Raw genomic sequence first — 17128 nt, 5'->3', positions numbered from 1 at the left:
TTAAATTTCTATATTTACTATATACTGTTATGATGTTGGATATCAAAGTTAAACATGGTCAAATTTCCAGGACATGAGGTGAACATGTGTAAAAATGCTCTAGAACAGCCTGTTTCAGACAGAGGTTGAACTGAGGGACTGCATAAAGGGTCAGTATAAGATAAATAAGGAGTTTTTAACTGTAAATCATGCAAAGATATTCCAGTAGAGCCCCAGAATAAAAATATAGACCTGGAAATGTGCATGTTATGTCTCCTTTAAGACCTATATGCCCTAACCTGCCTGAGATGGGTTTCTTCCCTTCAGTTCCTGCTCAGCTTCCCTCCAGTACCGACATGTTTTTGTATATTTTAAAGATGTCTTCATGTGTGATTGATATCCCAGTATTATTGCTACATTTTTGACCTCAGCTTTACTAAACACAACCTGCATTTTGACTGTCTGTGATTTACTATGTGATTGTTTTGCCAGTATGTCTACATCCTCATTACCTTTCACACCTTAATGGGCAGGAACCCAAATCAAGCAAACAGTCAAACCATTTACTGTGTAATCTGCACATAATATGATTTCAAACCACATATCTTGTTTGCATGATTTCCACACCAGACTGGGAAAACCATTTCTTTATGGAGCTGGAATTATGTGCACAGATACACTGTCATATTGAAACAGGAAAGGGACAAACACAAACTGCTGCTACAAAGTTGGAAACACACACATCATATCTAAAATATCATTTAATGCTGTAACATTTAGATTCTCCTTCATTGGAACAAAGGTGCCTAAACTAAACCTTTTGGCTATATAATCATTTATAGCTCGTCATGCAGTGATGAACAGCTCCATTAAAGCTCCCACTGAATGCATCCTGTAGAAGACACTGAGCGGTTGACCCAGATTCACCATAACAAACCAAGCGGTGAAGCCAAAAAACTGTTTCCCCAGACCGTTCTCAAACTGAGGGTGGACTCCAAATGCAGGGATGACCCACAGCTGGAAGAAGAGGGAACATCGATGTGTTACATACATTTTTGAAAATACAAATGTTTCTTTTTATATGAGCTAATAAACATGACATTACCATGATATTAGACAGGATGAGGAAAGCACAGATTTCTTGTATCACTCTTTTGGTCCAGGACTTTTTCTCATCATGCGCTTGAACAACAGGGGGTGCTGATGCATCCAGCAGTGAAATATCAATCTTCCCCTTCTCCTCTATTGGCACAACAACCTTTTTCTTTGGCTGTGGGGCAGAGTAGTTTATCATTTAAACAAAACCTTTTAATGACTGACTCATGCAAGTTTACAAAACATTCAAATGAAATGCAGGTACCTTGAATATGCTGCCCCGCTCCTTCTTCTTGGCGAATAGATTCGGGTGCCTGTGGAGGCCCTCGATGATGAAGATGTTCTGCAGAATGAGCTCCATGAGGCTGAGGAGGGAGTAGGACAGGTCTAGATTCCCCAGAGGCCCTTGGGTCCCCACAGCTAGGGCTGCCACCAGGGAGAAGTAGGAGAGGGCGAGCTGGCCTATAGCTGCGGCCACCAGGAGGAGCACATCCAGGCTACGAGTGGGGTTGTGCCCCCCCTCATGTGCCCTCCTTTCCAGCCTGTGGACCAGCAGGCCAGCCAGGGAGCACAGAGACATGACAGGCATGACCACTAAATGGTAGCCATAAAAAATGAGGAAGGCAGTGTGGCGGAGCTGATGCTGGCTCACCCAGACCTGATAGAGAATGAAGACAGTCGCTCCTGCTATGAGGACCAGGCCACCTAACACAAGGCCGTATATGACCCCGCCTTGGTAAACAATATTTATGGTGAACTTCTGACTAACATGGTTGTGACCTGGACCCATCCTACGGCCCACATTCTTCCACATCACATAGATCATGCAGCCTGCCATCAGGTAGTACTCGATGTTGAAGGGATAAAGCACCTCAAAGCCTTTCCTGAAGACAAGGCATTGTGCACTCGCACTGCACTGACAGAAGGTTGAATTGGCAGTGCCTGGAAACAAACATGGAGGAAAACACTTCAGAATATATATATGGTTCAAGGAAGGGGTGGAAGATTACACAAGGACTGCAACTAACAGCTATTTTCATTATCAATTAATCAATTAGTCGTTTGGTCTATAAAATGTCAAAAAATGGAAGAATGTCAATCACAGTCCACAACCCAATATTCAGTCTACTATCATAGAGGACTAAAGAAAAAAGAAAATATTTACATTTAAGAAGGTGGAACTAGAGAATTTTAGCATTCTTTCTTTAAAAATGACTCAAAACAATTCATTGATTATCAAAATACCGATGAAGTTTTTCTTCATTGCACATAGATTTATGTTTGTCATATTATTTACCTGCTAAATCAGAGATGCCTGCTTCAGACGAGCTTGTGTTGCTGTCTTCTCTTTCTAACTCAATCTCCTCATGGATGGAGTCCTCTGTCACTGCATTCAGCCACAGCAGCAGGTCAGCAGAAAGGATCAACATCAGCCCCGACCTGCAGCAAATACACCGGTATAAACTTTATATAAGAAACAAATGCAAGGTAACATATGCCTGAAGATGGAAATTACAGTCATCCTTAAACTAATAAACATAAGAAAATGTGGACAAGATATTTATAAAAAGTCTTTAACATATGTAGAGTGATGCACCTGGTGATTATCTTGTGTCTGTGAACACAGTCTTTGGAATGAGCCCACAGTAAATATGTCTACAAAAAGAAAAATGTGTTATTAAATGAATAAACTTAAGGACAAAACAGTAACAATTTAAAGATTGATTCATATTTTTTTTTAAATAATTCAAATCTCAAAGTGGTACAGAAACAAAAGGAATTGAGGTAAAGGAGAAAAGCAAAATTGAAAGCAAGGCTGAGCAGTAATTCCGTATCCAGTTGTCTTTATACATCTAAGGTGTGCACAGACGGAGCTGCAGTCAACGTTGGAGTTTACAATGGGGTTGTTCTCAAATTGGTGTCAGGTGGTGGTGATCGGGGATTCCCTTGTGCATATTCTGTTTACCGCCCACAGCCTCAATAACTGCACCAAGTCATAAGCATGCTAGTCATATACTTATGATTCTCTCTCCACTTGTGCTACTGTTACACTATGTTTTACAATTTAACATCCTCTTGTAATTACTGCTTGTGGGCACAGTGGCTAGTTACACAGTGTTTTAAACAAGATACTGTGCACTAATTTGATTTTCTATGCAAAATTGACAGATAATACCTTTTTCTACTTCTGCATGACCTTACTTTAAAAGGTCAGAATCAGCAGTTATGCCAGGGTTTGACCACTTACAGTCTTTCTACATATAAAGGAATAATTCGATAAAATTTTGATAACAAGTAGTAATTGAAAGCTGTAACTTGGCAAGGTTCAAGTGCCTTTTCTCTACCATAAAATGCTGCATAAAAATGTCCTTTTGTCTAGTTTTTGCTATTGTTTCAGCAGCCTTTTTGGAGAGAGAAGTAGCAGCAAAACTGTTCTCTCTACCAGAAAATTAAAATCTTTACCTGCAGTGCGAGAAAGGGAGACTCGACGAAGGTAGAGAGCACTGTAATAGCAGGTTTACAGTCAATCATATTGATCAAATAACCAGTCCTGAAGAAGTGCAGCAGCAGACTGCATACAGCAAAAAGCAGGAGGACCACTGGGACATGCAGGAGAAAAGAGAAATACTTGAACAGAAGATCCAAAACTACTATTGAATAAATTTTGTCATAATGATAATACACAAGAAGATACCCATGACAGTCATTCCCCCAGCGTGGTGGTCTTCATGTGGGCTGATGCCGGGCTGTTTCCTGGCCCACAGCAGGTACCACAACATCCAAACCAAACTGACCCCCATCAGCAGCAGCATGAACACCTGGGGCTCCTGGTGCTTCAGGCCGCTGGGGTTGAAAGCCTCACCGGCCACCAGGGCCGCTCCCAGCAGCACCACATTCATCCCCAGGAGGCCAGAGATCAGTCGCCTCCCACTGGGAGCCCAAACCAGCACCGGATCCTGGATGTGCTGGTCTGAATTCCTTACTGGTTCATCACTGGGGGGATTTCCAGGTGTCCCGCAGGAGGGATGCAGCTCTATAGCACTAGAATCAGGATCAAGATTCATATTCACCTTTTTTTTTCTCTTGTCTCCTAAAAACACTCATCAAAAGTTTTCAACCTTTAACTTCTTCTTTTTCCTGCTTCCATTCAGTTTCCAGGGTTTTTTCTCATGCATTCGTACTTGAGTTGAAGTCCTGCAGTTCAACATGTGCCAGCATGCGTCTGAAAGCTACTGAGTAATGTTTGATCTGCCTTCCTACACTGGAAGGTGTGGTCACAATCCAGCACAATAATAACGACACACCTTTCAGGAAAAGCAACAGGTATCTTGTTTACTTTCCATGTTGACCTCCTTTCACCTGCTGAACAAAGTTCACTTCATGGGCCCAAATGACCTCAGCAGAACTGTCTCTGTTCTACGTGTGAGGCTTTTTCTTTTTCTCAATCAACAGGCTAGTTTTTCTTGAAGTCAGTGGGGTTATTTTACTTTGAGTTGAAAGGGTTTATCAGCAGGACTATCTACCCTGTAGTGTCACTGTTTGCATACAGTCTACACCAGGAACTGACTTATGAATATACAGCCTGACTCTTATCACTGCAGTGCTTAAGCTGCAGCTAATAGTTCAAAACTGATAACCAGCTGATAGTATTTAGTTTCCATCTGTGATTTAAAGGAGCATACAGGTGGTTTTAGCTGAGATTTACTATAAACCAGATGTACATCACAGCTTTGTCTTTTGCAAGCAATGTTGCAGTGTTTAAGAAATTTGACTGTATTTTTTCTACTGTTTCGGTAGCAAGTCATTAGTTTTCATTCATTTCTGTACAATATGAAAACACATGAAACTTGCTACATCACGGAGAATTTCAAGTCAAACAAAAGCAGAGTTTTACATTTTTTTATTGTTGTTTCAGGAGTTTTAATGTTCACTTCTTTCCATGTGAAGCAGAAACTTACTTGAAATGTGACACTTTGCCTATGTGAAGTATCTTTCCTCCCTCACTTGAAGATGTTGAGAAGGTGGAAAACTGACCTTGGTGAAGAATGAATTAATGATTGTTGGGAGGATTCAGATTGTTTAAAAGCAATAGTTTGACATTTTGGGAAATATGCTTTTTCACTTTTCTTGCTGAGAGAGCAGTAACTTTTAGTCTGAACCATTCAACCATTTATTCATTACCTTTTAAGTATTTTATCGGCTTATCCATTACCTTTAGGTCCAGGTATGTTCGGATAATTCGTAATTCGTTTGTAATTCAAAAACCAAAAAACGGTAAATCTGTTATTTGTTTCAGAACAAAAAATGGAAAACCGTTTTTGGTGTCAGAATCAAATAACGAAAAACCCATCAAACCCGGCCCGTTTTTGGTTTTTGCCGATTTGTTTTATCATTATTCCTTTTAGGATTGAACATTGCACAGGTCTGCAGACATTCAGCCAATTCATTTTTGCATTTGAAACCAAATACGAAATCACACGATCTATTCCTTTTTTGTTTCCCGACGAAAACCCAGAAAACCAAATTCAAAAGATCGTGCAATTTTGGCTTAGAAGTGGTCCAGGTATCATTGGATAATTCGTAATTCATTTGTGATTCAAAAACCAAAAAATGGTAAATCTGTTATTTGTTTCAAAACAAAAAACAAAAGACTGTTTTTGGTGTCAGAATCAAATAATGAAAAACCAATCAAACCCGGCCCATTTTTGTTTTTTGCCAATTCGTCTTATCGTTATCCCTTTTTGGATTGAATATCGAGCAGGTCTGCAGGACCTTTACTTGTAATGGAGTATTAGTAAGTAAAAGATCTTTTTGACTGCCTGCTCACAATAATAGTGAACAGTGAGTATCACAGCTGAAATGTCGCTCCCTGGTGGCTGAATAGCAGAACTGCTGATCTGTGCCTGTGTTTTGACTTTTTTGTGTGTCATCACCCTCCTCAGTATCACCGTACCTAAAGAGCCTGTCCATGGTGGCAGCCAACAAGATGCTGCACCTCCTGGAGGCCTTCTCCACCCCCTGGTTCCTCTTCTTCTCCCCCCAGAACTACCACTTGGTCTTCTTCCTGCTGGAGGTCTTCAACAACATCATCCAGTATCAGTTTGATGGTGAGAACACAGATGTGAACTCAGTTATATAAACACAGCAGAGTTAAAGTAAAGTTAACTGAAAACAGATCGCTACCAACTGCAAAATCTCCCTCACAGGTAACTGCAACCTGGTGTACGCCATCATCCGTAAGCGTACTGTTTTCCACCAGTTAGCCAACCTGCCATCTGACACAGCAGCTATTCAGAAGGCCCTGCAGAAGAAGAAAAAGTCTGGGATTTCCAGGACCAACTCTATAGAGACAGTGTCCATGGAGGGCTCCAGACCAGCTGTACCGGCTGAGCCCAGCACACTCAAAACCAGCTTAGAGGCCACCCCAGGTATGACGTTAGATTACTCCAATCACCAAAGGGTTCATTATGATTGTGTAAGAATTTTTCAATAACTCTACAGAAAACTTTTTTATTCTATAAATATCTGGTAAATCAAAGAAATACTTCACTGATAAATCTTATAAATGTTCATCTCCTGTGGGCTTGAAAGTTTTTAAGCGCAAAGACTTTGTCTACAGACTGAATATTGCAAACTCTCTCAAGCTTAATGAGGTAATGTTTCACCCAGAAAAAGCCTTCTTGAAACCCTCAAAATGCATTCATGTTTTTTTTGGCCACTTGGGGGCAGTACAAGAAGCTGTAAACACAACCGACATTTTATCACCTTATAAACATGAAATCTGTCAACACAAACAACAAAAAGTTTCTTATTTGCACATCCATCAGACACACAGCAACATTATCATTCATCTGGAGTCGGGTTTCTAGTGACCTGACATTGTAAGTTCAATATTTGCTCTCTAAATGTTCCACCATGTTCACCGCAGTCATTTCACTTCAAGTACATCATATGGCCAAAAGTATGTGGACATGTGAACATAAAACCCACAAGTGATCATTGAACAATTTATTCCAGTACCACGGACATTTATCTGCTCGTCAAAAAGCCTCCACTCTTCTGGGAAGACTTTCCAACAGATTTTAGTAATGTTTGCGTAATTTCTGGTTGACAGTTGGTATTCCAGTTCATCCTGAAGATGTTGAATGGGGTTGAATCAGGACTCCGCAGGCCAGTCAAGTTCATCCACAACAAACTTCTTCTTCATTTGAATTTATTGGCAGTTCTACTGAAATGGAGTGTGAAGCAAAAAAAAAAAATGCAAAAACAAAACATCTAAATTCTTTCCTTATCTTGTTTCCTTTGCTGTACTGTAGGTATTCGATTAGGTGATGATATATTTCCCATGATGCTTCTCCAAGGAGGTTCACACATGTGATGCTTTGGTTCTTTCAATGCTGCTTTCCTCCTTTTAGACACACACTTCAGTAGCACATGTTGAACAGGTTCAGGCAGATTACAGTATGTGCATGGTCCAATTGAGTATTATTTTGAAGAGTTTTTTTAAAGGGGACATAACATGCTTTTTGTGATTTTCTGTCGTTTATATACTGTTATGATGTCAGATATCTATGGTAAACATGGTCAAATTTCCAAGACATGAACGTGTGTAAATATGCTCTAAAACGGCCTGTTTCAGACAGAGGTTGAGCTGAGAGGCTGCATAAAGGGTCAGTATAAGATAAATAAGGAGTTTTTTTTAACTTTAAATCATGTAAAGATGTTCTAGCAGAGCCCAAGAATAAAAATATAGACCTGGAAATGTGAATGTTATGTCTCCTTTAAGTCCTATATGCCCTAACCTGCCTGAGACGGGTTTCTTCCCTTCAGTTCCTGCTCAGCTTCCTTCCAGTCCCGACATATTTTTGTATATTTTAAAGATGTCTTCATGTGTGATTGATATCCCAGTATTATTGCCACATTTTTTGACCTCAGCTTTACTAAATTGCTTTGTGATTTACTAAGTGATTGTTTTGCCAGTCAATCAATCAATCAATCAATCAATTTTTATTTATATAGCGCCAAATCACAACAAAAGTCAACTCAGGGCACTTTTCACATAGAGCAGGTCAAGACCGTACTCTTTAATTTACAGAGACCCAACAATTCCCCCATGAGCAAGCACTTGGCGACAGCGGTAAGGAAAAACTCCCCTTTAATGGGTAGAAACCTCAAGCAGAACCCGGCTCTTGGTGGGCAGCCATCTGCTTTGACCAGTTGGGTTGAGAGAGAGAAAGAAAGAGGGAAAGGGGGAGGAGGATGGGGGGGGGGGGGGGGGGGGGACAGAATAACAACAATCATAACAATAACAACAACAGCAGCAACAGCAACAGCCAGGGAAGGATGCCAACAGGATTGGGAAGGACCGCAAAGGCTCGGCCCAGAACCCAGGGTTTCCTGCGAGATGAGAAAGCACAAAAAAAACTCTGGGGAAGAAGCAAAGTTAGTAACATGCATTGATGTTACATGAATGCATACAGATGGAGAGGAGGAGGAGGAGAGTGGATCTTGGTGCATCATTAGAAGTCCCCCGGCAGTCTAGGCATATAGCAGCATAACTAAGGGCTGGTCCAAGGTGAGCCTGGTCGGCCCTAACTATAAGCTTTATCAAAAAGGAAAGTTTTAAGCCTACTGTTAAACATAGAGAGGGTGTCTGCCCCTCGGACCGAATCTGGAAGATGGTTCCACAAGAGAGGAGCCTGATAGCTGAAGGCTCTGCCTCCCATTCTACTTTTAAAGACTGTAGGAATCACCAGTAAGCCTGCATTCTGGGAGCGCAGTGTTCTAGTGGGATAATACGGTACTATGAGCTCTTCAAGATATGATGGTGCCTGACCATTAAGGGCTTTGTAAGTTAAGAGAAGGATTTTAAATTCTATTCTAGATTTTACAGGAAGCCAATGTTGCAAAGCTAAAATGAGAGAAATGTGATCTCTTTTTCTACATCTTCATTACCTTCCACACCTTAATGGGCAGGGACCCAAATCAAGCAAACAGTCAAACCATTTACTGTGTTGTCTGCACATAATATGATGGATTTTAAACCGCATCTCTTGTCTGCATGATTTCAACACCAGACTGGGAAAACTATTTCTTTATGGAGCTGGATTTGTGCACAGATACACTGTCATATTGAAACAGGAAAAAGACAAGCACAAGCTCATGCCATTTCATTGGAAACAAACACATCATATCTAAAATATGATTGTATGCTGTAACATTTAGATTCTCCTTCATTGGAACTAAGGTGCCTAACCTAAGCCTTTTGGCCATATTATCATTTATAGATGTGCATCTTGTTGTTTTATCTACTTTTACAGTCATATAGGCAGTGTTGGACCACTGCTGCTCGTCATGCAGTGATAAACAGCTCCATTAAAGCTCCCACTGAATGCATCCTGTAGAAGACACTGAGCGGCTGACCGAGATTCACCATAACAAACCAAGCGCTGAAGCCGAAAAACTGTTTCCCCAGACCGTTCTCAAACTGAGGGTGGACTCCAAACGCAGGGATGACCCACAGCTGGAAGAAGAGGGAACGTCGATGTGTTACATACATTTTTGAAAATGCAAATGTTTATTTTTTAAATCAGCTAATAAACATGACATTACCATGATATTAGAAAGGATGAGGAAAACACAAATTTCTTGTATCACTCTTTTGGTCCAGGACTTTTTCTCATCATGCTCTTGAACAACAGGGGGTACTGATGCGTCCAGCACTGAAATATCAATCTTCCCCTTCTCTTCCACTGGCAAAACAACCTTTTGCAGATTTTGCAGCAGATTAGTTTATCATTTAAACAAAACCTTTTAATGACTGACTCATGCGAATTTACAAAACATTCAAATGAAATGCAGGTACCGTGAATATGTTGCTCCGCTCCTTCTTCTTGGCGAGGAGCTTTGGGTGCCTATGGAGGCCTTCGATGATGAAGATGTTCTGCAGGATGAGCTCCATGAGGCTGAGGAGGGAGTAGGACAGGTCTAGATTCCCCAGAGGCCCTTGGGTCCCCACAGCAAGGGCTGCCACCAGGGAGAAGTAGGAGAGGGCGAGCTGGCCTATAGCTGCCGCCACCAGGAGGAGCACATCCAGGCTACGAGTGGGGTTGTGCCCCCCCTCATGTGCCCTCCTCTCCAGCCTGTGGACCAGCAGGCCAGCCAGGGAGAACAGAGACATGACAGGCATGACCACTAAATGGTAGCCATAAAAAATGAGGAAGGCGGTGTGGCGGAGCTGATGCTGGCTCACCCAAACCTGATAGAGAATGAAGACAGTCGCTCCTGCTATGAGGACCAGGCCACCTAACACGAGGCCGTATATGATCCCGCCTTGGTAAACAATATTTACGGTGAACTTCTGACTACCATGGTGGTGACCTGTACCCATCCTGCGGCCCACGTTCTCCCACATCACATAGATCATGCAGCCTGCCATCAGGTAGTACTCGATGTTGAAGGGATAAAGGATCTCGAAGCCTTTCCTGAAGACAAGGCATTGTGCACTCGCACTGCACTGACAGAATGTTGAATTGGCAGTTTCTGGAAACAAACATGGAGGAAAACACTTCAGAAAATATATATGGTATAAGGAAGGGGTGGAAGATTACACAAGGACTGCAACTATCAGTATTAATTGATCAGACGGTTATTTTCTCAATAAATCGATTAGTCATTTGGTCTGTAAAATGTCAGAAAATGGTGAAAAATGTCAATCACAGTCCACAACCCAAAGATATTCAGTCTACTATCATAAAGGACTAAAGAAACAAGAACACATTCACATTTAAAAAGCTGGAACCAGAGAATTTTAGCATTCTTTCTTTGAAAATGACTCAAAGCAGCAGGCCCAGACAAGATCAGTTCAGTTGTTCTGAACCACTGTGCAGCTCAGCTGGCCCCCACATTAACGAACATCTTCAACATCTCCCTCCACCGGTGTACAATTCCACAGTGCTTTAAGGACTCAATCATAATTCCAGTGCCAAAAACAAATAAGATCTCCTGCCTCAACAACTTCAGACCAATTGCCCTAACATCTGTGGTCATGAAGTCATCCACATCTCTTGAAAACCCATAACAATAACAGACTCTTTCAAATTTCTTGGCACACTCATCAGTAACACACTCAAATGGAAGATCAACCCGGACTACATCACCAAAAAAGCCCACCAGAGACTTTTTTTTTTTCCTTCAACAGCTCAAGAAATTAAAAATCAAACAATCCCTCCTTCTTCAGTTTTACACTGCCATCATTGAGAGCATACTCACCTCTGGTACGGCAGCCTGGACAGCCAATCAAGAAAAAAACTGCAGTGCATAGTTAAAAAAGCATTCAAGATCATTTGCAAACCCCTCCCATCAGTTGAATCACTACATATCAAACGCACTATCAAAAAGGCAAATAAAATAATCTCTGACCCTTCTCACCCTGCTCACCACCTGTTCCAACTGATGCCCCACAGGAGTCGCTATAGATCCCTGTCCACTAAAACATCCCGTTTCAAATACAGCTTCTTCCCCACTGCCATAAGGACCCTGAACACCCTGCAATAATCTTTGCAATAATCCCTACCTGATGCACCTGCACTTTAAATGTTATGTCAATGTATGTGCTGTCTGTAAATATTGTTATGTAAATTCACGTATATTGTCTGTTGTGCCAGTCCTATGTTAAACTGTTATGGGTTATATGTCTACACAGTGATATGAGCTTCCATACATGCTGTACCGAAAGCAAATTCCACCGACCTCTGTCATGTGGTCATTGAAAAGATTGATTAATTGATTGAAAATGATTAATTGATTATCAAAATACAGATGAAGTTTTTCTTCATTGCACAAAGATTTATGGTTGTCATATTATTTACCTGCTAAATCAGACATTTCTGCTTCAGATGAGCTTGTGTTGCTGTCTTCTCTTTCTAACTCGATCTCCTCATGGATGGAGTCCTCTGTTACCGCATTCAGCCACAGCAGCAGGTCAGCAGAAAGGATCAACATCAGCCCGGATCTGCAGCAAATACAGCACGCCAATATAAACATACATCTGTGCATACAAACAAATGCAAAAGTAACATATGACTGAAGATGGATATTACAATCATCATTAAACTAATAAACATAAATGTATACAAGATATTTATAAAAAGTCTTTAACATATGTAGAGTGATGCACCTGGTGATTATCTTGTGTCTGTGAACACAGTCTTTGGAATGAGCCCACAGTAAATATGTCTACAAAAAGAAAAATGTGTTATTAAATGAATAAACTTAAGGACAAAACAGTAACAATTTAAAGATTGATTCATATTTTTTTTTAAATAATTCAAATCTCAAAGTGGTACAGAAACAAAAGGAATTGAGGTAAAGGAGAAAAGCAAAATTGAAAGCAAGGCTGGGCAGCAACGCTGTATCCATTTCTCTTTATACATCTATGGTGTGCACAGACAAAGCTGCAGTCAACGTTGGAGTTTATAACGTGGTCGTTCCCAAATTGCATCAGGTGGTGATCTGGGATTCCCTTGTGCATATTCTGTTTACCACCCACAGCCTCAATAACTGCACCAAGTCATAAGCATGCCAGTCATATACTTATGGTTCTTTCCACACTTGTGCTACTGTTACACTATGTTTTAGCGTTCAATATCCTCTTGTAATTACTGTTTGTGGTCGCAGTGGCTTTGATTTTCAATGCAAAATTGACAGATAATACCTTTTTCTACTTCTACATGACCTTACTTTAAAAGGTCAGAATCAGCACTTGAACACCAGGGTTTGACCGTTTACAGTATTTCTACATATAAAAGAAATAATTCGATAAAACCTTTGATAACAAGTAGTAATTGAAAGCTGTGACTTTGCAAGATTTAAGTACCTTTTCTCTACCATAAGATGCTGCATAAAAATAACTTTTCTTCTGTTTTTTGCTATTGTTTCAGCAGCCTTTTTGGAGAGAGACAAAGCAGCAAAACTGTTCTCTCTACCAGAAAATAAAAATCTTTACCTGCAGTGCGAGAAAGGGAGACTCGACGAAGGTAAAGAGCACTGTAATAGCAGCTTTACACTGAATCATATTGATCAAATAACCAGTCCTGCAGACATGCAGCAGCAGACTGCATGCAGCAAAAAGCAGGAGGACCACTGGGACATGCAGGAGAAAAGAGAAATACTTGAACACAAGATCCAAAACTGCTATTGAATAAATTTTGTCATAATGATAATACACAAGAAAATACTCATGACAGTGATTCCCCCGGCGTGGTGGTCTTCATGTGGGCTGATGCCGGGCTGTTTCCTGGCCCACAGCAGGTACCACAACATCCAAACCAAACTGACCCCCATCAGCAGCAGCATGAACACCTGGGGCTCCTGGTGCTTCAGGCCGCTGGGGTTGAAAGCCTCACCGGCCACCAGGGCCGCTCCCAGCAGCACCACATTCATCCCCAGGAGGCCAGAGATCAGTCGCCTCCCACTGGGAGCCCAAACCAGCACCGGATCCTGGATGTGGTGGTCTGAGTTCCTTACTGGTTCATCACTGGGGGGATTTCCAGGTGTCCCGCAGGAGGAATGCAGCTCTATAGTACTGGAATCAAGATTCATATTCACCTTTTTTTTCTCTCTTGTCTCCTAAAAACACTCTTCAAATGCTTTCAACCTTCAACTTCTTCTTTTTCCTGCTTCCATTTAGTTTCCAGGGTTTTTTCTCATGTATTCGTACTTGAGTTGAAGACCAGTTGATCTGCCTTCCGAGGAAGGTGTGGTCACAATCCAGCACAATAATAACAACACACCTTTCAGGAAAAGCAACAGGTATCTTATTTACTTTCCATGCAAAACAAAGTTCACTTCATGGTCCCAAATGACCTCAGCAGGACTGTCTCTGTTCTACGTTTGTGGCTTTTTCTTATTGTCAATCTACAGGCTAGTTTTTCTTGAAGTCAGTGGGGTTATTTTACTTTGAGTTGAAAGGGTTTATCAGCAGGGCTCTCTGCCCTGTAGTGTCACTGTTTGCTTACAGTCTACACCAGGAACTGACTTATGATTAATGATCAGTCATCATCATATCTTGAAGAGCTCATAGTACCGTATTATCCCACTAGAACACTGCGCTCCCAGAATGCAGGCTTACTGGTGGTTCCTGCAGTCTTTAAAAGTAGAATGGGAGGCAGAGCCTTCAGCTATCAGGCTCCCCTACTGTGGAACCATCTTCCAGATTCGGTCCGGGGGGCAGACACCCTCTCTATGTTTAAGAGTAGGCTTAAAACTTTCCTTTTTGATAAAGCTTATAGTTAGGGCCGACCAGGCTCACCTTGGATCAGCCCTTAGTTATGCTGCTATAGGCCTAGACTGAATAGACTCAATAGACCCCGGGTTCTGGGCCAAGCCTTCGCAGTCCTTCACAGTCCTGATGGCATCCTTCCCTGTCTATTGATACTTATACTTATTGTTGTTGATGTGATTGTTGCTCTCCTGTCCCCCCTCCCCCTTTCCCTCTCTCTTTCTCTCTCTCAACCCAACCGGTCAAAGCAGATGGCCGCCCTCCAAGAGCCAGGTTCTGCTTGAGGTTTCTACACGTTAAAGGGGAGATTTTCCTTACCGCTGTCGCCAAGTGCTTGCTCATGGGGGAATTGTTGGGTCTTTGTAAATTAAAGAGTACGGTCTTGACCTGCTCTATGTGAAAAGTGCCCTGAGATGACTTTTGTTTTGATATGGCGCTATATAAATAAAAATTGATTGATTGATTGATTGACTGCCGGGGGACTTCCCATCATGCACTGAGCTCCTCTCTTCCTCTCCATCTGTATACATTCATGTAACATCAATGCATGTTACAACCCCCCCCCCCCCCCCCCCATGACAAAATACAGCAAGCGCTAACTGATATGTGCTGGGTCCAGGGTGCAAGGCTAATGGCACTCATGTCTCTTCTCAGGAAAAGCCGGGGCCCAGTGTGCCGGTAGCTTGCCCGATTCCTGTCTCGATAGGTAACAGGAAAAGAATGGTGAATCTGTTAAGAAAAAGGAAGCACTCAACTGGTCCTGCAAATTTATCAAATTCACAAATCACAAAAAAATTAAAAACATTGAAGAAATACCTTAAAATTACCTAATTTAAATAAAGGGTTTTATACAGTATTCTTTTGTAAATTCATAGAATTATCCAGTTTATCCTTAAGGCCACCCAATCAAAGCACAAATTTCTGGATGCAAGACACAAAAAAATTACACAAAATTATATTCAAATTCCCCTCCTTTAACACCCATTAAAGGTATCTTGAGAGCATTAGGCTTTAATTGTATGTGATTATCTTATCTATTTAAATTCCTGGTAAATATTAGTTTTATACTGTACAAAAAAATAGGATCATGCGAAAATGGCTTACAAAAACATAATTTTAATAATCACTACCTTATATAAACATTATTTGAAAGTAATTACAAGCAACTATCCAATATATCTACAGACTTTTCCAATTAATGTATGAGATTTACTGTATATAAACAGTATTTGACAGTAATTACAAGCAACTATCCAATATATCCGTCTGACACTCTTCTTCAGAGGCATATTTCTTATATATTGTGTGTACACTGCCATCAGTCTTCAGAACCTGCCACTTATAGGCTATTTGAGGCTAAAGACAGCTATTGTATTTAGGTCTTGATGCATAGCATATTGGTGTTGGAGCTACATATCAAAACCAAATGGTGATTAAAATGTATGTTTGTTGTATCCTATGTTCTATCCTAACGCTGAGGAATGTCTAGGGCTGAAACCTGTCTGTTTTTTGCTGCTGTGCACCATTAAAAAAGTGATATACACTTATTTGTGAGTGCTGACGACTTCATTTGTCATTTTTGTGAGATGCTGCCCTGACAGTGTTTTTGTTATCATACATATTGACATGTGCATCACATGCTTATTTTAAAAAAGATAAGTAAATTAATGTAAAAACCTGAAGGAAGCTATAATAAAGGCTGTAAATCCACCTTAAAAATGTTGGAAGCTGTCTGCCAATACATTATGTTAGACCACAACTTGAAATTGCATATGTAGCATCCCTGCGTTTTTTCCCTGTGAAGGTGTCATTTGTAGATCTAGTGTAGCTCCCTCTAATCATTAGGTCACTCCAACATTTCTACAGGTCAAAGGGAACAAAGAGCAAAAAGCAGAGATGATATAAGGTGAATAAAGAGGGAACTCAATATGAGTAAAGCTTTACAATGGCTTACAAATGTTTTTTGGGTTTTTTAGCAATAGGTGAGAGATGTGTGAAAGACTGGGATTTGATGCTAGGACTCAACAGTTCAAGCAAGGCTTGAGCTTTGATAATATGGGTAATATGGGGGTGAAGGGATGTAAGACCTTAAAAAACATATAAATGTAAACATAGAAAATGTCTCTATAGTCTCTGTGCTTCAGACAGATCAAGAAAATGTGCGCAGATTCAATGAATGCTGTACAATCATTGGATGAATCACGCTGTGGGGAGATGATCTCGACCAATGATATTGTTTGAAATCTGGGGTCCGCCTGGCATGATTCATCCAATGACTGCGCAGCATTCAATTGTTTGAATGTACACGCACTTAGTTGATCACAGTTTCTCTGAATAAAGTAACGCAAGTCATTTCCCAAGCCTGTTGATTTGTGTTTTACATCCAGAAATCTGTACTTTGACGGGGAGTTCTTGTGGATGGATTGGATAATCCTATGAATTTAGCAAAGATTACTGTATGAAAACAAGAGTCTTCATTTAAATTAGGTCATTTTAAGGTAGTTCTGCAATCCTTTTCATTTTTGTGCAGATTTATACATTTGTTTAACATTCTAGCAATGTTTTATAATGAGATTTTATTTTTATTTTACAATGGTTGGACTGTAAAAATGCAGACAATGTCCAAAGTAAATATATGTATTTTTAAAATAAATCTCTGTAGAATAACTAAAGGTTTTTTACTGCTGACTTGACTTTAAGTGTTTGGCAACTTTTGCTGCCAGACTTTTTACTGGTTTTTTTACGATTTTTTTTTTTACAATGTAGCCTTTT

General features: G+C 40.7%; 3 protein-coding genes across 3 annotated transcripts; 1 reads left to right on the top strand and 2 right to left on the bottom strand.

Annotated features, from left to right (window-relative positions):
- Positions 1 to 790: 790 nt before the first annotated feature.
- On the bottom strand, positions 791 to 4139 carry LOC121887345 (proton channel OTOP3-like). The gene is made up of 7 exons (XM_042398078.1): positions 3770 to 4139; positions 3538 to 3674; positions 2672 to 2730; positions 2372 to 2514; positions 1340 to 2016; positions 1085 to 1249; positions 791 to 996 (listed from the first exon to the last, which is right to left on the bottom strand). The coding sequence occupies exons 1-7, from the start codon at positions 4137 to 4139 to the stop codon at positions 826 to 828; spliced, it is 1722 nt and encodes a 573-aa protein (XP_042254012.1). The 3' UTR covers positions 791 to 825.
- Positions 4140 to 4291: 152 nt separating this feature from the next.
- Positions 4292 to 7453, top strand: LOC121887343 (protein HID1-like). Its single transcript, XM_042398077.1, has 4 exons — positions 4292 to 4295; positions 6018 to 6182; positions 6282 to 6503; positions 7392 to 7453. Exons 1-4 carry the CDS (start codon positions 4292 to 4294, stop codon positions 7451 to 7453), a joined length of 453 nt encoding a protein of 150 aa, XP_042254011.1.
- A 1974-nt stretch (positions 7454 to 9427) lies between these two features.
- On the bottom strand, positions 9428 to 13677 carry LOC121887342 (proton channel OTOP2-like). Its single transcript, XM_042398076.1, has 5 exons — positions 13314 to 13677; positions 13082 to 13218; positions 9941 to 10642; positions 9688 to 9840; positions 9428 to 9598 (listed from the first exon to the last, which is right to left on the bottom strand). The coding sequence occupies exons 1-5, from the start codon at positions 13675 to 13677 to the stop codon at positions 9428 to 9430; spliced, it is 1527 nt and encodes a 508-aa protein (XP_042254010.1).
- Between the last annotated feature and the right edge of the window lie 3451 nt (positions 13678 to 17128).

This window comes from Thunnus maccoyii, chromosome 20 (assembly GCF_910596095.1).
Source record: "Thunnus maccoyii chromosome 20, fThuMac1.1, whole genome shotgun sequence".
In the NCBI taxonomy this organism is placed as follows: Eukaryota; Metazoa; Chordata; class Actinopteri; order Scombriformes; family Scombridae; genus Thunnus; species Thunnus maccoyii.
This window is presented reverse-complemented; position numbering and strand designations above follow the sequence as displayed.

What these genes read in the sequence shown, in the direction of transcription:
- LOC121887345 (XM_042398078.1), bottom strand. Translation starts at nt 4,139, where the DNA reads ATGAATCTTGATCCTGATTCTAGTGCTATAGAGCTGCATCCCTCCTGC. An exon ending in AGACACAAGATAATCACCAG is followed by an intron (nt 2,515 to 2,671) that starts GTGCATCACTCT and finishes TATTTGCTGCAG; the next exon opens with GTCGGGGCTGATGTTGATCC. An exon ending in TCATCCTGTCTAATATCATG is followed by an intron (nt 997 to 1,084) that starts GTAATGTCATGT and finishes CTCTTCTTCCAG; the next exon opens with CTGTGGGTCATCCCTGCATT.
- LOC121887343 (XM_042398077.1), top strand. An exon ending in CATCCAGTATCAGTTTGATG is followed by an intron (nt 6,183 to 6,281) that starts GTGAGAACACAG and finishes TCTCCCTCACAG; the next exon opens with GTAACTGCAACCTGGTGTAC. An exon ending in CAGCTTAGAGGCCACCCCAG is followed by an intron (nt 6,504 to 7,391) that starts GTATGACGTTAG and finishes GCTGTACTGTAG; the next exon opens with GTATTCGATTAGGTGATGAT.
- LOC121887342 (XM_042398076.1), bottom strand. Translation starts at nt 13,677, where the DNA reads ATGAATCTTGATTCCAGTACTATAGAGCTGCATTCCTCCTGCGGGACA. An exon ending in CTCCCTTTCTCGCACTGCAG is followed by an intron (nt 10,643 to 13,081) that starts GTAAAGATTTTT and finishes TATTTTCTGAAG; the next exon opens with TGTTTTCCTCCATGTTTGTT. An exon ending in TCATCCTTTCTAATATCATG is followed by an intron (nt 9,599 to 9,687) that starts GTAATGTCATGT and finishes CTCTTCTTCCAG; the next exon opens with CTGTGGGTCATCCCTGCGTT.